The sequence below is a fragment of the Lissotriton vulgaris genome, chromosome 5 (genome assembly GCF_964263255.1).
Source record: "Lissotriton vulgaris chromosome 5, aLisVul1.2, whole genome shotgun sequence".
Lineage (NCBI taxonomy): Eukaryota > Metazoa > Chordata > Amphibia > Caudata > Salamandridae > Lissotriton > Lissotriton vulgaris.
The window spans coordinates 1,672,047,968-1,672,074,892 of NC_141693.1; the positions used below are offsets into that span (position 1 = coordinate 1,672,047,968).

A 26,925-nucleotide genomic window follows, 5' to 3' on the forward strand; every position below is an offset into this window, starting at 1 on the left:
CTCAAGAGCATTGTTTGTTCCAGTGAATGAAAGATTTTGCATTTGGCGTATTTAGAAAAACTTAATTGCTGCTTCCTGTCAAGAAGAAAAACCAAAGGTGGTGGTGGACGGAGCGTTGACAATACACTCACCCCCAGTCAAATGATCTGGGTTTAATCCATCACCGTTCTTTAGCTCACTCCGCCACCCCAGTTCAGACATGGCCATATGCAAATCGGTCTGACCCTGTGCCTCATGGGAACAGTCCAGCCCGAACTGCCAAGCCATGTCTTCCCTGGACCGGAATCAAGCTTCCCAGGACAGGTTTCTGGCATTACAGCCGTCTTCAACCGGGCTTGCTTGACTCCAGTGGCAAAGTGAGCAAGGGACTCACGTCTGAGCATACCCTGCCAACTTAGGGCGAACAAAGAAAAACCAAAGGTGGTGATGGACAGTGCGTTGACAATACAAACACTCACCCCCAGTCAACTGATCTGGGTTAAATCCAGATCAGGAAAGACATGGCTTAGCAGTTCGGGCTGGACTGTTCCCATGAGGCACAGGGTCAGACTGATTTGCATATGGCCATGTCTGAACTGGGGTGGTGTGGAGTGCAAACAAACGATGGATTTAGGCCCAGATCTCTGTACTGGGGTGAATGTATGACATTGTTCGGCATTCTGTCCATCAATTGTTGTTTTTACATTTGTCACCCCGAGTGGGATGGGTATGCTCAGACGTGAGTCCCATGCTCTCCACACCACTGGAGTCAAGCTATCCTGGCTGAAGACGGCTGATAGCCAGAAACCGTTCCTAGGATGCTTGATTCTGGTCCAGGAAAGACATGGCTTATCAGTTCGGGCTGGACTGTTCCCATGAGGCACAGGGTCAAGGCTTATTTGCATATGGCTGTCTGAACATGGGTGGTATGGAGTGCAAAAAAACAATGGATTTGGGCCCAGATCTCTGTACTGGGGTGAATGTATGACGTTGTTCTGCATTCTGTCCATCAATTGTTGTTTTTGCTCCTGTCAAGAAGCAGTTCTGCTAGGTCTTGTTTACCATGTCCCTTATTGTTCAAACTGGCATTATAAGGACTATGCACAGCTTGAGCAAGCACAAGCCAGAATACTGTCCCAAGAAGCGCAGTTGATCTAGAAGTGCATCATAGCCAGAAACCCGAGGGGCGCTGCAGTTGACCTATTGCGCATCCAAAATGAAAGTTAATTCTGCAACTGGTACTCTCTTTCAGGGGATCCTCCTCAATTATCATATTCACTTAATTGTCCTGCTAACACGTGGTGATCCCGGAGTGCACTTAAAATTATACATGTATGTGTATCTAACTTTATTCAACAATACACTGTGTGCGCGTCGGTGTTTTCATCGAAAAGGAAGGCCAAAAATGAGCACATTTAATTTTTTTTAAAAAGTCAATTCAATAAAAATTTGTCATTGATAGAAAAGTGGCCATAGAAAATCTTTAACAAACCTTTATTTAAATGAAAGAATGCAACATTAATAGCCAATAGACTGCAATGCAAAGCATAGGAGAGTAAACAGGCACTGTGCCTTTAAGAACCTCACAATATATCCTGCACCTCATCATATCCCCAGAGGTGACAGTCAGGTTATTTTTGAGAAAAATGGAGGATACTGTGTGAATAATTGCTGAAAACAGTAGTACTACAGTGCTAGTAATCAAAGATTCCTGAAAGAAGCCTTTGAGTAGCCACTCAGGAGTCTGAATCTAGATAAGTGTCCAGTGAAAGTATGTACAGTCTGAGATGAGGTGTCTCATGCATTTTATGGTACTATGAATAAACAATAACTTAGGTTGGTGAACTGAAAACTCACCCCACTAAGGCTAAATATTCTACCTATGTAGCAGCAGGGGGAATGTATCTGACTGCGATTGAGCCAGCGGCAGACCCCTCTCCTTACTCCCACACAGTGATGACCGTGGAGATGGATCGCTGCTTCGTTGAAAATATCATCTGGGAGAAGTCGAGATCAGAGGACTCCAGTCTCCGGCAGAAACTCAACTCCATACTGTTTGAGTTGAGGGCAGTCTTTGTGAAAGAGAGATTTGGGTAGATTTGACTGTAGATCGGATGCAAAGTTTGACTAGCCTCATTGGATCTTTGTGTAATCCATTATTTTTATTTTTCCCCTTCTGCAGCATTTAATAGGGATCGGCTTGCTACAATGTTCAATGCTTAGGATTATTACTGGGTGTTTCATTGAAATCAGAAATAACCCACCCTCCTTCCCAGTGGAAGGAATAAAGGAAGCTGTTGGCTGCAGTAGTTTGTATCCCTGTTTAAAAAAAAAAGTGGAGCAATTACCACTGAGACAGCATGATGGGATGCTTTGGGATTGAATCCTTAGCATTGATGGGAACATTGCCCTATCATTGTCCCTCATTTCCTGTACAATTGTTTGGTTGTGTTAAGTCTTTTAGTTTTTTTGCCTGGTTTCCATTGTGACTTTTCGAACTTTCAAATAGAGTATTGGATTAAAAAATAAAACTGGTTTGGTCCGTAGAATCTTTATATGGGCTACTAAGTTATTTTACTTTAAATGAGAAGAAATGGCTTTTCTAACTAAGTGAAAACATTTTTTTTCTATTTTGCAAAAGTGCTCCTGAATCCTGCAAGTTGGTGGGACAGTTCTGTGTATATGATTTCAATGGGTTGGTCCCCTGAAATAGAACTAGGATTAAAGGAAAGTAACTATTGCTTATTGCAGATGTATCAATAAGATCCTTTACAAGGCAGTCCTTGGTAATTTTAGAAGATTTTCAGGAATCTTCAGCTGGGTTGACATTGACAAGGATTTGAAACACCTTTACTTATTTATTTTATTTATTTATGGTATTTATAAAGCGCTCTGCAACCCTACGGGCATCCTGGCGCTTTTGACACCTGTGCTGTTCTGAGCTTGAAGTGAGGAGAATATCCTATTTTTTTTCCAGATTGAAGATCTGTCTGATGCTGCATTTTCTGCCCTCCATGCGAGGTGTGAAGAAATAGAACGGGCGAGGTGGGTGTCCACATCCAGCATGCCCCCTCAGAGACGAGGGAGCAGGTAAGGTCCTAGACCTTGTATTGTATGCCACAAAACTTTGTTAATTCACAATATCACTCATTCACGGGTGACCCCCAGGAAGGTTGGAATTCAATCATGGAATGTTCATTAGTATTCGTTAACACTCAGTATCTCTTCTACATACAGTCTACCAGAGTAAGTGCATTTACATTATAGAAAAAAGTGCCTCTCGTAAAGATATTTTATTTTTAATAGAACTAAGTACTGATAATTTTTTTGGGGCCCAGGGCAGTGAGTATTTACTGGGAAGCATCCACAGCTGGTTCGGTCTTTAACCATGTCTTTCCAGGAAACCATATTGTATAAGCAATATGTTTGGGATCTTGCCACACAGAATGCATAGAGGAGTTGAGGTTTATATCAGGAGGTGATAGAAGATTATACCATAACGCAGAAAATAGGTCTACCAACTATAGAGCATGAAAACTGAATATGCAAGCAATCCTGCTATCTTGCCTTTATCCCAAATGTAGGTTTAGAGCATTATGCACCATCAGTGTAATACAGATTCGGATGTTGTGTATTATTCTTCCATCTGGTGTTATGGATCAGAAAAGCATTTGGTAAATATTCTTTGGGGTTGGACCTTAGATGGGCACTCTAATGTGCAAACTGTAAGACAACAGTGCTCCAAACCTTAATTGTACTGATGCTATTTTTCACTGCCACCGCTAGATTTTTTTATTCAAGTAGCAAAAAAAAAGTCATTGGCACTGGAAGATAACATGGCATGTAGTAAAAAGGCTTGCAGAAAAGAAACCAGCACTTCTGATAGATGCATCTATCTGCCAATTCCTCTTGCCGCAGTATTGGAACTTTCATAGATTCCCATGCTTTTGTATCATTCCCCGTCGTCGGAATGGGAGTCTTGGTAAAAAAAATACCATAGCAGTAGGTACAAAAGAGAAAGAAAAAGGCCTAGGCCTCATTCCCTTTTGTAGCATATCACCCTCTTTTTGTAAAAGAGACCAAACTTAGGCATCAGCCAATCAGAAGTGCCTCACCCCTTAGAACCCTCCTGAAGGAACCTCAGAGCCTCAGATTTTCTACCGCACGTTGTACTTACGGAGTCTCCTTTGAGCTCTGCTCAACTTCTACTCTTCAAAGAGTTTCTTCAAGGTTTTTCTTCAGATTCTTTTCAGATTCACTTCAGAATTATTAGCTGCTTTCCAGGATGTCTGACAAGAAGGCTCTTTTCAAGCCATGTTCGACCTGTGGCATGAAAAGGCTTTTTGTGGAGGATAAGCATAAGGACTGCATCTATTGCCTCTATCCTAACCACAAGGCTGCGGACTGTAAAATCTGTTGCACCTTTTCAACCAGGACCCTCCGGGACCGTGAGGCTAGGCTTTTGACATGGCTCCAGAAGTTTAAATCCAGGAAGGATACTGTCTCTAGTGACATTGAGGATACGGCATTGGCATCTTCCTCAAGAAGGTCAGTGAAGAGGGGTAGGGGTTCCCCTTCTCCTTCTGTGGAGCGTCCTTCTAAGGCCTCAAAAAAGACCCCCACTGAGTCTGAGAGCCAGGGTCCCAGCAAATCTCCTCAGCGAGGTGAAAAGGAGAGGGTAGGACCAGCTACGCCTTCCAAGGGTGAGAAGACTGACTCAGCCTTCAAGAAACCCTCTTCTCAGTCTTCTGAGAGGAGTTCTAAGTCCTCGAAGACGTCGGCGGAGTTTCCGTCGACAAAGAAATTAAAGACAAAAGTAAAATTGGTTTTGATTCGTCGACGAAGGGATCGTCGTCTAAGAAGGAAGCGTCGACGGCAGGTTCATCAGTGTCGACGGGAGGTTTGCTGACGACTGTGTCGTCGACTAAGGCGTCGACGACTAAGGCTTCGACGAAGGCGTCAACTAGTACCACAGCATCGACTACTAGTTAGTGTCGCCGACGACCATGATGACCCCGACGACTACTGTCGTCGACGAGAGCATCGACGACGGCGACTATAACGATGACGACAGCTGGATCGTCAGGTTCATCGTCGACGACACCAATCTCGTCGACGTGTGTACAACTGTCGACGGTATTGTCCTCTGAAAAGAGAATTACGATTTCAGTTACAAGAATTACGCAGGAGATGACATCTCCTAGGAGAGTGACCCCCTTGCCACTAGCTTTGCTCTTTGAGGAAGGGGAGTCGGATGAGGATGACCAGGACTCGTATAGCTATGCCAATAGTCCCTCAACTTTGGTCAAATGTCAAGAGACAGACTGAAGGGGGATATGACCAGGAGGATGGTGGACATCATCAGGCGGCCCAGTCACAACATTATTCTGGGCAGGATATGGTTACAGTACCATCTTCTTTCCTTCAGGACCTGCATAAGATGCTGCAGTACTACAAATCCTAAGGCGATTAGGCCAATTCTGGTTCCGGCAGCGCCTGCCTTGGTTTCTGCCTCAACGGCTATTCCTGGATTACCTGCTCAGGTATCCCCTCGGCTATCTTTTCCACAGGATCCTTCCTGGCCGGCAGATGGCCATGATGATGCCTCGGATGAGGATCAACATTCGGATCGTGACTCTGTACATACAACTGAATGGGATAAATACATCATTCCGGATCCTTAATCTCCAGTTCCGGATCCAGTAGATTCCCTGCCAACGAACATAGGAGGTTTCCATCAGCTGATGGAAAGAGCAGCTGGCAGGTTCAAATTGGCCATGCCTGCGGTGGCTACGGATTGTTTCTTGTAAGACTTCAAGGAACCCTACAGAAAGACAACAAGGTCCATTCCTATTGTAGATCATCTGTGGAAGGAAGGCCTGAAGGCTATGAAGAACCCAGCGACGGTGGTCCCTGTGCTACCGCGTCTGGATACGAAATATAGAGCACCTGACGATGGACCAGCGGCCTTAACGGGCCATCCCAAACCAGACTCAGTTATTTCACAGGCAGCGCAGAGGAAATCCCGTAACCCCTCTGCTCCCTTAACAACTCCTCAGGACAAGGAAGGGCGGAGATTGAATAATACTGGGAAAATATTCTCGTCGATGGCGAGTCTTCTAGTGGGAGCTGCCAATGCCCTGGCGATCTTGGGTAGATACGACCGCCAACTATGGTGTGATGTTGCTCCGTTCCTAGACAAGCTACCTCCAGAGTCAACATCAGAGGCGAAAAAGATCTTGCAGGAGGGAGAAGCGACGTCAATGGAGATCATTGACTGTGCCATGGACATTGCAACGACAGCATTTCGTTTCTTGGCTGAGGCGGCAGTCCTCCATCCCCAGGGGTGGCTGAAGGCTACTTGGTTGCGACCAGAGATTTAAAACAAAGTCCTGGATCTTCCCTTTGATGGGGAGCCATTATTTGGAAAACTGATCGATGACACTTCAGGAAATCAAAAAGGATACGGAAACTGCCAGATCCTTGGGTACCCTTCAATACCGCAAGTCTCCTTTTAAGGGTTCCAGAGGTAATAACTACAGGGGGTCCTATCAACAACAGCGCTATTCATCCACGGGCTCAGGTTCCCAGCAATACCGTCAGCCTTATCAACAGAGACAAGGCCAATCTTCTAACTACTCCAAGCCTTACAATAAGGGGAAACAGGCTGGGTGAGGACAGGATTCGTCCAAGCACCAATAGCGGCCTCCTGGCTCTTCCTACTGGACCATCCTCCAAGAAATCATCAGTTGGAGGCAGGGTAACCAAATACCTTCAGAACTGGTCCAGGATAATATCGGACCGTTGGGTGCTCAACATTATTCGTAAAAGACATACCTTGGAATTTACGCAAGTCCCTCCACCCAAGCCCCCGGCAGCCATTCCATCGAAACACCTGCGTCTCCTGCAGCTCGAAGTCCAAAAGATGCTCCGGAAGGGAGCGATAGAGCCGGTCCCCGCCAAACAAAAGGGACAAGGATTCTATTCCAGGTTCATCCTGGTAAGGAAAACGCTGGAGAAATTGCGCCCCTTTTTAGATCTCAGGGAGCTCAACACCTATCTCATCTCCCTGTCCTTCCGGATGGTCTCTCCCCAAGACATCTTGAGGCTCATCAGCCCAGGGGATTTCATGGCCACGCTCAATCTCGAGGACGCATACTTCCATGTCCCGATTCACCGAGCACACAGAAGGTTTCTACGATTCACAGTAGCAGAGAGCTACTTTCAATTCAGGGTTTTACCCTTTTTACTTCGCTCAGCCCCGAGGATTTTTACAAAGGTGCTGGCGCCAGTAGCAGCATTTCTGCGAAGAAACCATTTTCAGGTCTTCCCCTGCCTGGACGACTGGTTGCTGAAGGTCCCGCCCAGGGAAGCAGCGCTGGACGCTGTTCAGGCTTGTACAAATTTGTTTCAGAATCTGAGACTTACTCTAAACAAAGAAAAGTCATCCCTGGTCCCGTCCAGAAAGGCTAGTTTCCTGGGAGCCATCCTGGATTCAAAGCTTTTGAAAGCCTTCCCTACTCTGGAAAGGAGGGAGAAACTACAGACCTTGGCTCGGGACTTACAAGAAAGAAGGTGTCTTTCAGTACGCCGCTACAAATCTCTGCTGGGGGTAATTTTATCATGTATGCCCCTGATTCCTCACTGCAGACTGAGAATGCGTTCTCTACAGGAGCAACTAGACAACCAATGGAAGCAGGTTCACGGATCATTCGAGGACAAGGTGACCGTCACTCCAATGATGAGGGAAGCGGCCTTATGGTGGGCAGATCAAAACAACTTGTCCCAAGGTCTATCCTTCGTAAACGATCCGTCTCCTCAAGTAGTAACAACGGACGCGTCATTGGAGGGTTGGGGAGCAGTGATGCAAGACTTGCATGTCAGCAGTCCTTGGTCTCCTCCGGAACAACGACTCCACATCAACCTTTTGGAGCTAAGGGCAATAAGACTGGCTCTGCAAGCCTTTCTTCCCCGCTTGGGAGGTCCGCAAGTGCTTATCAGGACGGACAACACCACGGCCATGCACTACGTGAACAAGAAAGGAGGAACCAGATCTCGTCCATTGTCGTAGGAAGCTCAACCGATCTGGGAATGGACGATCCTTCAGGGAATATTGCTAAAGGCGGAACACTTGCCAGGAGTTCTAAACGAGAACGCCGACAGACTGAGCAGGTCATCCTCAGTCAGCCTCGAGTGGGAATTGAACCAGCGAGTTCCGGAAGAGGTCTTCAGCCAGTAGGGCAGACCGGAGGTGGATCTCTTTGCCACACCGACCAACAAGAAATGCCGGTCTTACACAAGCAGATTTCACCATCGAGGGTCACTGGAGAATGCGCTTTCGATAGCCTGGTCAAGGACATTTGTCTACGCCTTTCCCCCCATCCCTCTGATCCCGCGGCTCATCAGGAAGATCAAGGTGGAACCATGCAGGATGATCTTGATAGCCCCTGCTTGGCCGAGACAGTTCTGGTACTCCATCTGTTGTCGCTAGCTGCTCCTCTTCCTTTGAGGGTTATTCCAGATCTCCTCACAATGTCCGAAGGACAAGTTTGGCACCCAGATCCACAGTCATTACACCTGACAGCATGGCTTCTGAGCATCGAGAGTTTATGAATCTCCCCATCTCAAGCGAAATTAAGGAGGGCCTTTTCCAGGCAAAGGCTCCCTCAACGAACAGGACTTCTCCTTGCTCTGACATCTTGTCGCGTGAGTGATCTTCATGCTCTTACTGTTAAACCTCCTTTTCCCCAATTCCACCCAACTTTCCTGCTGAAGGTGCCTACGGATTTCCATCTAAATGAGCCTGTTTTCTTAAAGACTTTCTTTGCCGATCCTCAATCTCCGGCAGAGCAACGGTTGCACTCTTTGGACATCAAACGATGCCTTAAATTTTACATCAGCAGGACTGCCCCTTTTCGCAGGTCCGATCAACTGTTCATTGCATACGGACGCATGCGTAAAGGGCGCCCTGTTACCAAGCCAACTATTGCACGTTGGATTTCTTCAGCCATTGTCTTCTGCCATCAGCATGCCGGCAAGCCTCTACACTCTTCAGTGAGGGCTCATTCCACCAGGGCGATGTCAACCTCTACCGCCCTGTTTGCTGGTGTGCCGCTTCATCAGATCTGCCGAGAAGCACGTGGTCCAACCAGCACATGTTCACGAAGCACTACTGCTCAATGCCATCAACGAGGGGGATACAGCAGGGGGACAGACAGTACTTTGTCATCTTTTTTACTAAGGTGAGCCTCTGTCTTCCCTCCGCCACTATGGTTTTATATGATTGCTATCAGTACTTACATGTATTATTACTGTCTCTTTGGTTTTCTCCATGCTGTTGCATAGTAATCAGACCTCTTCGGATGTTACTGCTCTCTATTCTATTCAAGCATGTGTATCTATGAAAGACACCCTAATACTGGGGAAGAACAATTGTTACTTACCTGTAGAGAGGTGGTTCTCCAGTATCAGCGTCTTTCATAGATTCACATGCGACCCACCCTCCTCCCCTCAGAGGCTCGTTTCTCCTCATCGACTTTTGTCACTCCTGTGCTACGAAAATCTGAGGGTCTGAGCTCTGAGGAGAACATTCTGGAAGGGTGCTGGCGCCTGATTAGCTGTAGTTTGTGGCTCAATGGTTAGAGGTTCAATTCCCCGCCTCGGCGGGTCTTGGGCTCAAAAATTCCACTGACTCGATAATTCTCGCCTGGGTGCCTATTCCAATCATGAAGTCCCACTCTGCAACTCTGGGCAATAGCTTGCTTAATCTCCACAACGGCCCCCACAACGCTAAGGATGCCTGGCCTCCACCTTGGGGGTGCCCAGGAGTGGACGCCTCACAGGGAAAGCCAGGATGGGTTCCACAGCGGTATTCGTACAAGCGCCTTGAGACCCTTGCGGGTGAGTAGTGCGCTATACATGTATCAATTTACATTTTTTTTACAATTACAAATGTTTTTTCTCTCATGTATTCCTTTGTAGGAATTGTTTTTGAGTCTTTATTATGTATTTACTATTATTTCATGTGTTATGTATTTACATACATATGTTATTGGTATGTTGTTGCTATTTTATTTACCGTGGGACTCCCACTACGACGGCGGGGAATATTCAAGCATGTGAATCTATGAAAGACACCAATACTGGAGAACCACCTGTTTACAGGTAAGTAACAATTGTTCCTCTCCAGGTCCTGAAACAAAGCAAATGACTCCTCGGGCAGACTTTCAAGCTTGTGATCGGCTGCTGCCAAAGCATAGCCTGCTGAGCTCTCCTACTGTGCCCTCATCCTGTGCCTCCCCCTGTGCCCATCCAGCGTCGGCGTTGCTGAGGCTCTTCCATTTGGCCCCAGATGATGTGGGACAGCTTTGTGGCGTGTTCTCCCCTTCTCCCGGGACTGCCTCCCGTTCTGCGAACCGCTGTCTTGGCGCCCGTGGTCTTTCTTCCCCGACCCCTGGTCTCCGGATCAAACTCCTCTGCCCCAGCTCCTCATGGACGATGTGGCTGTGACTTTGCTGCGGACTGCCTTTCTCCCCCCGGACTTGCTGGCTGTGGCAGCACTCCTCCTGGACTTTCGGACTTGGACCTCTTCACTCCCTGCCATTTTCTTTTCTTTTTATGACTCGCTTATTCTTCTACCTTTCTTTTCTGCCATTTTAGCGACCTCTGACCTCTCCCCTCTCTGTCCTAGAGACCTTTCTATTGTCTCCTGTTGCCTCTGACACACTCCTAGCTGTCTTAATCGTTACTATCTGCTTCCCTCTCTCGTTTGTCTCACATTCCTGCCCTTCTCTGTCCCTCCCCTGGTTCTGTGACTACATCCCCCCTCCGACTGCATTCCCCCACCAACCCCACTTAATGGAACTCTGCTTTTCTGTATATAGAGATAACTCTTATCACAAGTATATACAGTAGACCGTTGTGCACTCTACCATTCCTATGTGACTCTTAGAGTATGTCCATGTGTATCCCTTCCCTATTTATATAGAGATAACTCTAACCATTAGTATATGCAGTAGTCCGCTGTGCCCTCTACCATTCCTATGTTACTCTTAGAGTATATCCATGTGTATCCCTTCCGTATGTATATAGAGATAACTCTAATCACTAGCATATGCAGTAGATCTTTGTACTATCTACCATTCCTATGTGACTCTTCGAGTATATCCAGTCATATCCCCGCCCCATGTATAGAGATAACTCTAATCACTAGAATATGCAGTAGCCCGCTGTGCTCTCTAACATTCCTATGTGACTCTTAGAATATATCCATGTGTGTCCCTTCCCTATGTGTATAGAGATAACTCTAATCACTAGCATATGCAGTAGACCTTTGTACTATCTACCATTCCTATGTGACTCTTAGAGTATATCCATTTGTATCTCCTCCTTGTGTGACTTTACATCTTGTACATTTGCAATTTTTTCTGTTTGTTTCCTCTTTGTAACACATGTAATCCTAAGCGCCAGGACGCCCCTTCGCTGGGGCAGCTGTTGCGCCTAATAAATGTTATTAACATAACATAACATAACAAGTCCTTATGTTTTTCAACTGGTTCTTATGTAAAGCGCTCTGACACCTTCGGGTAAAGTTCGCGCTATATAAAATCGCATAAAATAAATAAATCCTGGGCAGAGGTGCCGAGCCTACTCCCCTAGGATGGGCAGTATCCACAAAGGGGAAGCTTCAAAGGCTTAGCCGCCTTTGTGAGCTGACCCAGCAATTTACCGCTCCCAGCAACTGGCCCCACCAGTTCTGACCCCTACACTGGGTGGGAGTATCAGTGGGGAAACCAAGATTGGAGCTTCCAGAAGACCTTCATGCTCGAGCCTGCCATATTTGTTCTGACCGGAGCTTTCCCATTAAAACCAGAAGGACTTCCAACATAGATTCAGCACCCGACCACCGCTGTGCATGCACTTTGTGTGCTAACTTTGATCCCCCTTGCCATAAGCTAAACCCAGGAGCTTTGCTCCCACATCCAAGTGACCTGCCCGTGAGCAGACACCAACCAGAAGGGACCCTCTTTGGATAACATTGGGCATCAGCACTCTGCATCCTGCCGCCGAGGGTGCTCTTTGAGTGCATCTTTGACCCTAGGGGAACCCTAGTTCTAACCCCAGAAACCCAACTCCCACAATCAAGTACTTACCTTTAAACAGATAACTTCATGTTCGAGGCGTATGAGCTGTAGATCATATGCTGTGCATAGATCACCATCTAGTGTTGGGTCCGGATGTTTGCACTTTGGTTTTCTTCGAGCTCCCCCTTTCGGTGATAGTGCGCGTAGGCATCGACTCCATTGTTAGTTTTTTTTTTTCCACCATCTGGTTCAGATGTGAATTGTTGAGCTCCAGTTTGGCACCGTTTCTTCGGGCCCCCTTCGACGCGCAATACACTATCCTCTGCGGTATTGCTTATCTATTGAATTTCCCATTCTCTGGGTATTGTTTACAATAGAAAACTTGCAATCATAACATTCGAGGAAGGCCGTTGGGCCTACCCGCACCGGGATCGGTAGCACTCGATGGAACGGACTCCATTTAAGTTCTGTCCAGGGTGTTGCTCTAAGTTTCCGTGCACCGACTTGCACAAAGAGTGCAACCTTTGTCTATCGCCGGAACACGACAAGGACTGCGGCGCGTATCCCCGTTTCAATCGAATAAAATGCTCCGTGACAGTCAAACTCGATGTCACGAAATGTACCAGCAAAGTGGCTCCACTCCAGATCTCCTCAGAGACGAGTCGGAACACGAAGAATCACAAGCGCAGGAAGCTGATATGGAGGAGGAACACATCTCCGTGTCTGAAGCAGACTTAGAAGCCGAAGACCTCACACCGGGACAACGGATTGTGTGTAAAGAGACTTCCTTCCCCTCCCATCTCCTCCATAAAAAGGCTCCGATCCCTCCTCTGTCTTCAGGCCAAGGTCGGCACAGTGAAAAGGTTTCGAGAGCCCCACCTTAGAGCTCGGCGTCAAAACATAAACAGCCTTCTGGCTCATTCTACTCGTCCCCACCCCAGTGCCGACCCAAAATCTTTGGCGTCGAAATCCAAACACCTTCTGGTTTCCATTCCATCGGTCTACAAACCTAAATCCTCTGAGCCGAAAACTTCAGAACCCGAAACACCAAAACTGACGTTTAAAGAAAGTACTTCAAATAAAGAGCCTTGGATCGATATTCCATCTTTGGATCTGAAACAGAAGGAGATTGTAATTAAGAAACTGGACAAATTCATGCCAAACTTCCTGTGTTCTTCCCTCAACCAGATTCAGTGGCAGAATGTGCCCTACACACATTTGATGTGAAGAGATAATTTTTTCCTTACATAGAAAGGACAAAACCTTTCCGTAACACAAATCAACTTTTTGTTGCTTTTGCTCCACCACATAAAGGCAATCCCATATCAAAATCAGGTATTGCAAGGTGGATAGTCAAGTGCCTTAAAATATGCTATGCAAAAGCAAAACAAATGTTAACAGTTGCCCCTAGAGCACACACTACATGCAAACTTGGGGTTTCTATGGCATTCTTAGGACATATACCCATAGATGACATATGCAAAGCTGCAACATGGTCTACACCTCACATATTCACAAAACATATTGTGTAGAGGAGTTAGCAAGACAACAAGCTAGAGTGGGCCTGGCTGTTTTACGTACACTATTTCAGACCACTGCAACAGATACAGGTTAACTACTGATTTGGGAGATAACTGCTATATAGTCTATGCACTTTTTCTATATGGGGAGTTAGGTCCTGGGACATGCAGTTGGTTGGACCATTATTAAATGCTTATACACAACATTACCATCTGCACATTTCTTTTGTGTCAAGTTTGAGCACTACAAACCAATATCCATTGAGTTTGTAAGGTACACTTTATTCATACCTGTTTTATTTCATTATTTTTTCATTATTTTTATTTTCTTCAATATCTAAGAAAAACACTGTACATATTTACACACAAATATACAATACAAATCCACATATATATATATATACCAAAATTCAACAATACATAGAGACAATTTCATCAACAGGCATCAATTTCTGAGAGGTGTTCTGTAGTAACACCAAGTAACAAAGCTACGTCACATTACACTAAATATTTCATCCATTACAAACTAATGTAGGAAAAAAGAAAGAAATTCTCAAAGCAAAATGATTCTGAAAGACCACACATTAATTGATTAGTCTACTCAGGAATTTTTTAACCAGGAACTCGCTTTCTTTAAGGCCAACAAACCCTTCTTCTCTCCCTGGCCTGATGATTTCAGCAATTGTCCCTTGTATTTCTTTGACTGGATCTTCTTGTAGTTTCCTATACCAGACCGGGTTTTCAACTTGAGAATGTGCCTCCGCTATATATTTGCCCCTAGGCCAGAATTTTCAAATAATGGTAACAATGGACGTTACGTCCTTGTATACCCAGATACCTCAGAATGTAAAATGGAAACATGCGGGTTTCTCGAATTGTCGAACACACAATATCGTGTATGTAATCGTGTGCCCGTGTCCAAAACTCTATAACCAGCAAGTAAACACGCGAATTACCCAACATCGATCACGTATTAAAAATAAAGTATCATCTGCTCCGATGGTCGATCATTTTTTGGACAAACAGCATGGAGACAATGATTTCAAGTGGTCAGTACTGTTCACAATAAACCAACAACAAAGCCCTGCCGATGTTGAAAAAACACTACTAAAAAAGAAGCGTATCTAATTTTGAAGTTCGACAGTGCATTGAGTGGCCTCAATGCCCTGTCTGAAATATCACGATTATAAGCGCAGACTGTCCCCATCAAAGGTATGGGTGCAATCCCCCTGTATGAAGTATGTAAGACGGACCACATTGAAAGATGGCCGCCACACATGACCGCTAATCTGAGACTATAAGATAGACCCTAAAAGATGGCCGCCGCACCCAGAGACTGAGTCAGAGGGTCCCGGTCAGCTGAAGAAATAGGTAAGCTGCTGCTGCTATAATTGCCCAACTTATTAGAAACTCCGTAGCAAGTAGACCCGTTTTTCTAAAAGCAATATCCTCTTTGTAGAGATATCGAGAAGACAATGGCCCCCGGTAAAAGATGCGGTTAAGCGAGCGTTAATCTACACGAAGATCGGGAGGTCTACGCGAACTCAGTACCAGGTATGCACCCTCTTCAGTGCGAGTGAAATGCAACTCTTTTAAAAGAGATTAGTTTCTCTAGAAATAAACACTCCGTCCTGTGTTTCAATCTAGGAGTTTGTGAAAATAGTGGCCATTTGTCGAAAAAGATCGTAAAAGTGGGTCGAATAACTACACGAGAAATATTGAGCACCCGTTCCAAGAATAAACAGGTATGATTTAACCAGCGCAGCCGCGTTAGGAACGCAAATTTAGACAAGAGACTCAAAATATAATTTGTGACTTCTAGGAAGGAATTGCCAGAAAGTGACTAAGAAAAAGGTGTGAGCACATTCAATAAGAAGCCTGCATGTGCGACGGACACCACAGGCAGGTATGTCCAGGAAATGGCTTTGGCATTTGGGCTACTTAGCGACTTGCCCCTACAAATAGTGATTATGTTTCACACTTTTATTGTAGGTAGCAGAGTAGAAGGATCTTCATTTTTTTTTTAAAGTAAGCGACCCTGTGGACCGCCATAAGCTGGAAAAACAGGTAACACCTTAATGTAAAGAAGCAAACAAATGGGAAACTATTAGGAAGAGTAGTGACCTAAAACAATGTTGTTTTTGTGTATATTTCACAGACAAATAGAAAAGACAGAGCCCTGATGAGAACCCGAAAATTGATGTTATAGGGTTTGAAACGCGTCGGCACACTTAGAAGCGATTGACTTAGAAGTCCAGTAGACTAATCAATTAATGTGTGGTCTTTCAGAATCATTTTGCTTTGAGAATTTCTTTCTTTTTTCCTACATTAGTTTGTAATGGATGAAATATTTAGTGTAATGTGACGTAGGTTTGTTACTTGGTGTTACTACAGAACGCCTCTCAGAAATTGATGTCTGTTGATGAAGTTGTCTCTATGTATTGTTGAATTTTGGTATATATATGTGGATTTGTATTGTATATTTGTGTGTAAATATGTACAGTGTTTTTCTTAGATATTGAAGAAAATGAAAATAATGAAAAAATAATTAAATAAAACAGGTATGAATAAAGTGTACCTGACAAACTCAATGGATATCGGTTTGTAGTGCTCAAACTTGAGACACAAAAGAAATGTGCAGATGGTAATGTTGGGTATAAGCATATAGTCTATGCACAGCATATGATCTACAGCTCATGCCTCGAACGAAAAATGCATCTGTTCTTGGCCAATGGATCTGTAGTCATATGCGCCCACCCGCCTCGCCGGGTACCTAGACCCTGTTGCAGTAACATCTTACTTGGATACATGCATTCATGGACTTCTCCTTTTTACTACTCTAACTCCATTATCACCCTCTGCGGGAAAACAATCTAACAATGGAGTTGTTGCCCAAGCGCACTATCACCGAAAGAAAGAGTCCCCTACCTCGTGACTGGAAAGACTTCTTTGAAGAAAAACAATTTGCAAACATCCGGACCCAACACCAGATGGTAGGAGTATATAAAGCATGTACATCTACAGCTCTACATGCCAAGCACAGATACTTACTGGCAAAGTAACTATCATTTTCATACCTGCATCAAGTCTGACTTTAGTCTAAAAATAAAATACAACAAAGAAATATAATATTTTTGTACAAAACAATTGGTCTGAGTTCAGTCTTTGAGTGTGTGACATCATTTCTTGCCTGTGTGTACAATAAATGCTTAACACTATTCTATGATATAGCCTTATTGCTCGCCCACACTACCACAAATAGAGAGTAAGTTATCTACTTTACTGTGCCATGGCTTCCAGAATCAATGTCCACAACATCAAAGACTGCACGCAGGGACAGCTCAGTCCTGTGCCCCTCCAGCACCCACAACTTCAAAACCACGGCCACTGTAGTGGGGCCTGGGCCTTGTTGCGCACATTGCTATGTTAGCATAGGCTTAGAAGTTTAAACGCCATTTTACCTTTTGCTGCTTTTTGCACACAACACTGCATATAGCTGTTGTAAGTTAGGCTGCCTGAATTTTGCAGCGTGAATTTTTCTGGATTCACTATGCTGTGCATATTCCGCGGTCTTGTGGTTGGGTCCTGATTCGTAGTCTTTTCTTTTTTTTTTTTTTTGTTTTTTTTAGCCCTTGTGGGCGTCGGCGTCACACCTCCTCGGGTGCATTTCCGGTGACGTCGGCATGCTTCCTGCGGAAGCTCCCACTCTTGGGCGCCATCTTCAGATTCTTTTTTCCGCGGTCGGGTCTGGATCGTTCCCGTTTGGGCTCCAGACATTTTTGGAGAAAGTGCTGAAAAGAGTGGAAGTTGGAGAAGATATTGGAAGAAGAAGACTAAAGAAGACTTCGCAGAACATTGACGAAGAGAAAAGAAGGTGAAAACCTCGATAACTTCGACGATCGTCGACGTCAACGCGGTCAGGGAGGCCTGAACGCACGAGGATGGACAACACGCCGTTCAAGTTCTGCCCGAACTGCAGACACAAGTACGCTCAGAAAGACCAGCACCCGGTTTGCAACCTTTGCCTGCCGGTAGAACACAGAAGCGAGGACTGCAACGCCTGCTCCGTCTTCGCCCAGAAGACCCTTCGTGTGAGGAAGAGACAAGAGGGTAGCACTCGCCACCCTCGAAGGAAAATCCCCGACGCCATCGCTGTACGAGCTGGGGGTGTCCTCGGAGGAAGAGGACAACGCTGCCGCCGAAGACGACAGCTACACGGTCGTAGAGACCGATTACAAGAAGACACCTGATAAGGTAGGAGACTCGGCGTCCCACAAGAACACGAGAGACTCTGAGTCTCGAAAGTACGAGGCCAAGAGCCCGAAGGCGCCGACGCAGCGACATCTGCCGTCCGCGACCACAAACAGGCCCAGCGGATCCTCGGAGAAGGAGTCCCTGGCGCCGAGAGCTGTTGACCAGCAGAAAGCGTCGAAGATCGTCGCCGAAAGGGACCGATCGACGTCGAGGGAGAAAGACCCTAAAGCCTCGGCACCGTCCAAGGACCCGAAAGCCAGTTCGACGTCCAAGCCGTCGACGCCGAGAATCTCGCCGCCGAACCAGGCGACGAAGAGAGGGGCCGAAAGTTCCGAAGCCGAAAACGCGGCCGAGATGGAAAGGAAAAAACGTCGGCTAGAGGCCGAAATGGCAAGTCTCTTACAGCGGAGGAAGGATTTCGATGAGATGAGTGCCTTCAAAATTCCACACAAGACCAAGCACGCCGTGCTAGATCTGGTCGAAGAGGAAGAAGAACATGTCGACGACCATGTGCCTGGCGACGAGATGGTCGACGACGACCAGGAAGGTGAAGAGAATCCCTACGAGGATTACAGCTATGAGGAGGAAGAGGGCAGTAGGTTGGACGCCGAGTCGGCCACCTCTGACCCACGCAAGGCGGATTACCTAGACGTCGACACCAAGAGCCCGGAAGAGGCGGTCGACTCATACCCCTCCAGGCCCTCGCCGCCGGACGACATCGGGGCATACAACTCGGCGATACAATCTGCCGCAGCTGCATTCCAGCTAAAGCTCGACGAGGAAAAGCAGAAAGCAGACTTCCTGCTAGAGACATTGCTCCCAACACAAACAAGAAGCCAGTTCCTTCCAATGCTCGAGAGCGTCTTTGCTCAGGGAAAGGAAGCGTTCAAAGAGCCCGCAACATGCAAGGCGGTAACTCCCAGAACAGAGAAAAAGTACAAACACTCCTCAAAGGACCCGGCCTACATTCGGGGCGAGGTCTCCGCTGACTCCATTATCACGGCCACAGCTAGGAAGAGGGCGAGCGTATCCACTACCTCGGGCCCACCTCCGGATAAGGAGAGCAAGAGGATGGATCTGGTGGGGAGAAGGATCGAGCGGAATGCCGCGACCCACTGGCGCATGGCTAATTCCAACGCCCTGTTAAACAGGCACATGTACCAGATCATGGAGGGGCTGGGGCAGTTGGTGAAGGACCTACCCCAGGATGCCAGGCAGAAGGCCGAAAAATTGATCGAAGAAGGGAAAAACGCTGCAAATTCTTGCCTTAAGACGGCCCTGGACGGAGCAGACACCGCCAGCAGGCTCATGATGATGGGTGTCACGGAAAGGAGACACGCCTGGCTCAGGATCTCAGGGTTCAAACCAGAGGTACAACACAGTATCCTGAACACACCGTTCAACGGCGAAACGCTTTTCGGAGCAACAGTTGACGAGAAACTATGCCAACTCAAAAAAGATAACGAGACGGCAAGGTCCATGGGGGCATTGCAGTTCAGAGGCAACAGAAGAGGCACCCCGGCACGGAGGCCCGGCGGGAGAGGTGGAAACCAGCCAGGTATATCGCACCAGGCCTTCCAGCAAACGCACCAGGCAGACTCGCAGACTCAGCAAGGTCACCAGAAGCAGTCCTGGCAGTACCAGCCAAGGGGTCAGTCCTTTCGAGGGAGAAATGGACGTGGCCAGAATAGAAGAGGGGGGCAGCAGCCCACCTCGAAGTGACTTCAGAGACCTCCGGGTGCCCGACCACAGAAAAGATCCCAGGGGGCACCACGTACGAAGGGGTCAGGACAATCTGAACACCTACGACCACATGACACCAGTGGGAGGGAGATTAAAGTTCTACCTCCAAGAATGGAGAGAAATAACATCAGACAAATGGATCCTAAACATCATCCAATTCGGATACTGCTTGGAGTTTGAGAGAAAGCCAACAAACTGAAAACCAAGGGGAAAGCCACCAGCAAGAGAACAGCTGGCGAGGCTTCAGGAAGAAGTGCAAGAACTTCTACAAAAAGAGGCCATAGAAAGAGTTCCCTTCAGGGAAAGGAACAAGGGAATATACTCAACGTACTTCCTAGTACCAAAGGTCGACGACAAGATGAGACCCATCCTAGACCTAAGGTTCCTCAACAAATTCATAAGGACACAAAAGTTCAAGATGACCTCCCTGCTGGAGGTGCTGCCGCAATTGCAGGTCGGAGACTTCATGGTCACGATAGACCTCAAGGACGCCTACTTACACATACCGATGAACGAGAAGCACAAGCATATGCTCAGGTTCACAATCGGAGGAGGCCACTACCAGTTCACAACGCTGGCCTTCGGACTGAAATCAGCACCGAGGGTATTCACGAAGTCACAGCGCACTTACGAAGACAGGGGATACACGTATACCCTTACCTGGACGACTGGCTGGTGAAAGCAAACTCGTACCAGAAGTGCAAGCAGCATGCACATACAGTGACGAGCACGCTCATAAACCTGGGGTTCTCTGTCCATTGGAAGAAATCATCAATGGAGCCGGAGCAAGTGAAGATCTTCCTGGGGGCAGAGATCAACACCTTACAGGGCAAAGTGCTCCCCAGCGAGAAGAGAGCAAGGGCACTGGTCAAGGAAACTCGCCTCTACCGGAAGGGACAAGCTCGGGTAGTGAGGACGGCGAGCAAGATCATGGGGATGATGGCATCGTGCATCCACCTAGTGCCGAATGTGCGGCTCCACATGAGACCCATGCAAGAATGGCTCCAGGAACAGTGGTCACAGGCTGCGGGCAGTTGGGAGGATCTTGTGGTGGTGACGCACGCAGTGCAGAAGGAGATGACATGGTGGAACATGGAGAACTTAACAAGGGGACAGCCTCTAACACCCCCAACTCCGACAGTGACCATCACCACAGACGCATCCCTGAAGGGATGGGGCGCTCACATGGAGGAACTCAAAGTGAGGGGTCTTTGGACGCCAGCAGATGCGACAAAGCACATCAATTACCTCGAGTTGAAGACAATCTTCCTTGCACTGAAAGCCTTCCAGACAAGACTGTACAGGCAAAGGGTGTTGCTACAGACAGACAACACCACGGCGATGTTCTACATCAACAAACGGGGTGGAACACAGTCAACAACGCTTTCAACGCTGGCGCAGGAGATATGGAGGTGGAACATCCCTCTCCAGATAGACCTGCTAGCCATACACCTACCAGGGAAGGAGAACATTCAGGCAGACTGGCTGAGCAGACAGACCTCGGCGTCCCACGAGTGGGAGCTCAATGCTCAGGAGACAAGGAGGCTGTTCAACAGGTGGGGAACGCCATCAGTGGATCTGTTTGCAACACGCCAGAATGCGAAATGACAAAACTTCGCATCCAGACAACACGAAGAAGCGTCCCTTGGGAATGCCCTATGGATAGATTGGTCCAGGACATTTGCTTACGCTTTTCCCCCGATACCACTGATACAGAGTACTGAGCAAGTGCAGAGCGAGCAACATGACCCTGATACTGGTCGCGCCACAGTGGGCGAGGCAGACATGGTACTCGCAGATCATGGAGATGGCACAGTGTGCACCCCACAGATTCGGCAGAAGAAAAGACCTGCTCTCCATGCAGAACGGAGAGGTGCTGCACCCAGAGCCAGAGAGCATGAGCCTAGTAGCATGGCTCCTGAGGACATAGAGTTCGCACATTTGAGACTGCCAGAGAGCACCCTCAGGGTCCTTCGGGAGGCACGAAGGCCCAGCACACGGAAGTGCTATGTCGCAAAGTGGAAAAGATTCACGATGTGGTGCAGGAGGGAAAGACTGCACAATAAAATGAAAAAGGACTCCACGGTACTGAAGTACCTGGCACACTTGCTGGAGAAAAACCTCAGCTCGTCCTCCTTGAGAGTTCACCTGGCGGCTATAGTGGCATACACAAGGGGTGAGATGGGCAGAAGCTTCTTCACATCACAAGTTGTAAAGAGGTTCCTGGAAGGAGCGAAAAGGATTGCACCACCCAAGTGTGTGCCACCACCGGCATGGAACTTAAACGTGGTCCTGACTGAACTCATGAAGGAGCCCTTTGAGCCGCTTCACAAGGCCTCCTTGAAGATGCTAACTATGAAAACTGCTTTCCTGGTCGCAATAACGTCCTTACGCAGAGTGAGCGAGCTGCAAGCGCCAACGCTACAGGAGCCCTACTTACAAATACACAATGACAGGGTTGTGAGGAGGACCCACCCACACTTCATGCCGAAGGTGGTGTCCAAGTTCCACATGAACCAGTCCATTCAGATACCGAGTTTTTTCCAAAAACCAACCACTAGCGCAGAGCGAGCTCTGCACATCCTAGACGCCAGAAGGGCGGTCATGCATTACATTGAAAGGACAAAAGGACACAGGAAAACGAAACAGTTCTTTGTGTCGTTCGCCAACAGTTACATGGGCAAGGCAGTGACTTAAACCACCATTGCACGCTGGATCGCGCAAACAATCCAACTCTGCCACAAGAGGGCAGGAGAAGAGCTGGCAGAGGGGGCACGTGCCCACTCCACTAGGGAAAAGGGGGCTACAATAGCCTTCCTGGCCAATACACCCATACAAGACATATGCCTGGCGGCAACATGGGCTTCGGTGCACACATTCACGAAGCACTATTGCGTGGATGTTCAGATGAACAAAGAAGCACAAGTCGGACAAAGGGTGCTCCAGCATATATTCAGAAACCAGAGCTCATCTTCCACCCAGCCGCCACAGAAATGAGAAACCGCTACAAAATCTATGCACAGCATAGTGAATCCAGAAAGATTCACGCTGCAAAACGAATAGTTTCTTACCTGTCGGTGTAGTTTTGCAGCTTGAAGATCTTTCTGGATTCACTAGCGAACCCACCGACCTCCGCCAGGAAGATGAGGCTGGAGAGAGAAGAGGTGGTCGAAAAAAGAAAAAAAAATAGGGGGAGAAGAAGTAAGAGAATATAAGGGCAAGCGGTAAAGAAATTCTCACCTGAATAGAACATTGCCATTGCTTCGGAAAAGAAGGAAACACGCGAAAAAAGAATCCGAAGATGGCGCCCAAGAGTGGGAGCTTCCGCAGGAAGCATGCCGACGTCACCGGAAATGCACCCGAGGAGGTGTGACGCCGACGCCCACAAGGGCTACAACAACAAAAAAAGAAAAGACTACGAATCCGGACCCAACCACAAGACCGCGGAATATGCACAGCATAGTGAATCCAGAAAGATCTTCAAGCTGCAAAACTACACCGACAGGTAAGAAACTATTTGTTATTTCACGTGAGAAAGGCTGGTTTTCGGCATCCCTACACTTGCATCGCAACTCTAGTCTGCACAGTGAGTGCTAAAGCCTCCAAGGTGATCATAACAAGGTAGCTGTTGTTCGGGCTGATCGGCTCACGTTTTAGACAGAACATACATGCAGCTGCAGCCAACGGCGGTTCTGGCGCCTTTAATATTGCGCTGTTTCAGGCACTTGGAAGAATCCCGTTTTTCCAGAGAGACAGAGCTTTCGCAGATCCTGATGGGATACACTCCTCTGATCTTGGAGGTATGGGGTCCGCCACACAAGCCTAAGAGACCTTCTATATGTTATAAAACATAGTAAGTTGCATGTTCTGGGTTGTCTAATCATTGGTTTCTTTGCTAATGTGACACTGATGCTAGTCGGTTAGGGTTTCTAGGTACTGTGGTGAGTTTTTTGGTCCACCACAATTCACTGAGGTCCTGAGTCTCTGTCCATCGTTCTGTGTAGGAGCAGAATCCCTGCAACATGGTGCACCCAACTTAGTGGTCTTATTTTGAGACTCTCGAGTAGTGCTTATATCAGTCCACGACCCCTTCACTATTTTTTCCGTTTGACAGTGGTGACCGATAAACATCATCCCTAGACTTACATCGCGACCCTAGTCTGCACAGTGAGTGCCAAAGCCTCCAAGGTTATCATAACAAGGCAGTTGTTTGGGCTGATCACTACACCACCATAATCTGCCATTTCCTCCAGTGATGGCTTGGCGTTACTTCTGACAAATAGGTTCTCAAAATTGTACAACTGGGCTACGCCTACCCATGTTTTCCTACCCCCAATCTCTCTTCCTCCCCCCGCCCCCCTTCAAATTACAGCTGTTGAACACGTCTGTTTGGCATCAGAAAGCCCAGTCCTGTTTGGCTAAAGAGGTCAAGGTGAGGGTTGATGAATATGCATGCAGTAACTGGTTGTTACTCCTGTTTCTTCCTTGTGCCAAAGGAGGACAGGGGCCTTCTTCCTATTTCTAGATGTTCACGCCCTCAACCCTTCTAGTGAAATTCCAAGTTTGTGGTGCTCACACTAGCCTAGGATCTGTTTACTTTGGATACTGGAGACTGCATGGTGGCTTTGGAACTGCAAGTCCACACACCTTCCCTGCAGCTCAGAGTGGTCCAGACACATTTTTAGTTTGCTGTGCTCCCTTTTGGCTCTCAAGTACCTCAGATGTTCACGAAAGTGATGGTGATGCTGGCAGCATACGTTCAAAGATTGGGTATTCCAGCTTACTACTACCTCGACGACTGGCTGTTGAAAGTGGGCTTTCCCTAGGCAGTCATAGACCACCTTTAGATAGGAGCAAAGCAATCCTCGTCAGGCTTCCCTATCAAAATGTCAAAGTTACAGCTGACACCTTTGCAGATTCTCCAGCTCATTGGAGCCATTCTGGATACAGTGCATATGTTTTGCCTTTCCCCCTGGGTAGAGTCGGAGACATTCAGAACCTGACGTTTCAGCCTCTGGTCTGAGTTTCTGCTAGAATGACAGACTACTGGAACTGTTGGCCTCTGGAATCCTGTTGGTCGATCATGTTAGATGTCACCTTCATCCTCTTAACTGAGCTCGTAGTCAAGGGGGTACGTTTCCTCCTGGTCCTTCACCCCCTGCTACCTCACCCCCTCCTGCTACTTCATCGCTGGAACCAGAGTTAATGCCAGCGTTTCCTGAGGTATTGTCAACACCATTTGTATCAATGCTCCCTCCACTGGTGCTGGCATACCCAGAGTTACTCCAGTATTGGAACTTTCATAGATTCACATACTCTTAATCATTCCCCGTTGTCGAGATGGGAGTCCCCTGTATGTCGAAATAGAATTGCATAGCAGAAACCATGAGTAGGCCCATTTCATTTGGTAACTTATCTCTTGTTTTGTAAAAGAGAACAAAAGTCAATCCTGCACCAATCCGGACCTCCCACCCTTTAGAACACTCCTGAGAGAAGCTTAGAAGCTCAGATTTTCTACTGCACGTTGTGCTAGGGAGTCTCTTCTGCTCTCTCCTCAACTTCAGTGGTTCTGGCAAGATTTCTTTGCTTCAGTCAACATCAACTACTGCAGTAACCTCTTTAATATTGATTTGCCTGATTCTGGCATAGTCCTGTCCGATAGGGAGAAAGTCTTTTTAGAGCCTGTGCCACCTGTTTGATGAAATCATACAGATGACCCTCACATTGACTGCATTTATTGCCTGTATCCCAACCATAAGGCAAGAGTGTGAGGTATGTTATACCTTTTCTAACAAAACTTTGAGGGAACGTGAGGGGCACCTTCTTATATGGCTTCAAAAACTTACGGTCAGGAAGGAAGTGATACAGAGTGATGCCAGTGATGAGGCATCCTCTTCATCTAGGAGGTTGCATCAGAGGGGGATACCACCTCATGCTCAATCTTTTAGCGAGCATCCAAAGAAAGCCCTCAAAAAGACCTCTCGTAGGTTTCCTGGACGCAGTCCCTCAAAAACTCCTCACAAATCTGAAAAGGACGTTCTTTGGAGGACAGACCAATAAAAAAGGCATGGTCTGAGCCTTCTTCTACATTCCTTCAATGCAGGCGCTTTATCAAAAAACGTCCCCTGTGCCTCCCTTAGAGAAACAGTCAACGAAAAGTCCATTGTCATTGAGACAGTCCACGAAGAAGCCAACTAGTATGGAGGCCCACCAGTCTTCTACTTCTAAGCAGAAGGCAAACGCCACACCGTCATCAACATCAGTACAGACTGCTTAGTGACTGACAACTACATTGACGCTGGCAGCGACTCTGAAGACCTTGCCGCCTGCAACTATGGCAGCAGCAACGACTGTAACAACATCAACACCGTTGATTAAGGTTTCTGAATTGCTGCCGATATCCACTTCACCAATGGTGTCATCAGCAGTACTGTCGTCGAGGGGAAAAAAGAGCGAAACCTAGAACCAGGGTGATTACACCAGAAGGTACCTCACCCAGCAAGGTTACACCTCTGTTGCCATCTCTTCTGTTGGAAGAGCATGATTCAGAGGAAGATAATGAGGATGATGATTTTTTTAGTTACGTGAATAGCCCATCACAATTGCACTTTAAGTGCCATCAGTATTTTATTCCTCAGCAGGAATACCATTGTGACTATCAAGTGGAGGTAGTCCGCTTGCCATCATCACTGCTAACAGATCTGCAATTCATGTTGGCAGACTATAGTAAGAGATTTCCGGTACCATATGTGCCTCCCAAACAACCTACATTGGCCCCTGAGCCACGATCTATCCCATCTACCTCCAAGAGAGGGTGCAAGATTTCCAGTCTGAGCCTCTCCAGAAATCACCACCATCAGTTCCTCAGCAAGATCCAGAAACTACAGATGACCAAGAAGAGGGGGGGGGACGCTGGGACCCACATCAAGAATGGGACGACTGCCTCATCCCCACACCATCGTTTCCCTCTCCTGTACCCATTGAGGATGCTGGTAGTTTTCACAACTTATTTAAAGGACGGCCAATGGCTTTGACCTACCAATGCCAACATCTCAAACTGACTGTTTTTGGTATGATTTAAGAGCGCTTTAGAAAATCAGTGAGATCTATCCCTATTGCAAGTCACATATGGGAGGAATGGCTCATGGTCATGAAAACCCCAGTGGCCATGACACCAGTGTTATCCGTATTAGAGAAAAAAGACCCAGCTCCGGGGGATGCTCCTGCCTGCCTGGGGGTCATCCCTATCCAGACTCTGTAATTTTACAAGCTGCTCAGAGAACCCTTCTGCCCCCATCATTACACCTCCAGATTAAGAAGGTAGGTGCCTGGATAACGCTGGTAAG

General features: G+C 47.1%; 1 protein-coding gene across 1 annotated transcript in view; it reads left to right on the top strand.

Annotated features, from left to right (window-relative positions):
• KANSL1 (KAT8 regulatory NSL complex subunit 1) overlaps window positions 1-26,925 on the top strand; it is a 430,493-nt gene that overhangs the window by 311,353 nt on the left and 92,215 nt on the right. The window contains exon 12 of the mRNA XM_086919827.1: window positions 2,957-3,069. Coding sequence (XP_086775953.1) covers window positions 2,957-3,069 — 113 coding nt within the window. The remainder of the gene's footprint in view (window positions 1-2,956; window positions 3,070-26,925) is intronic.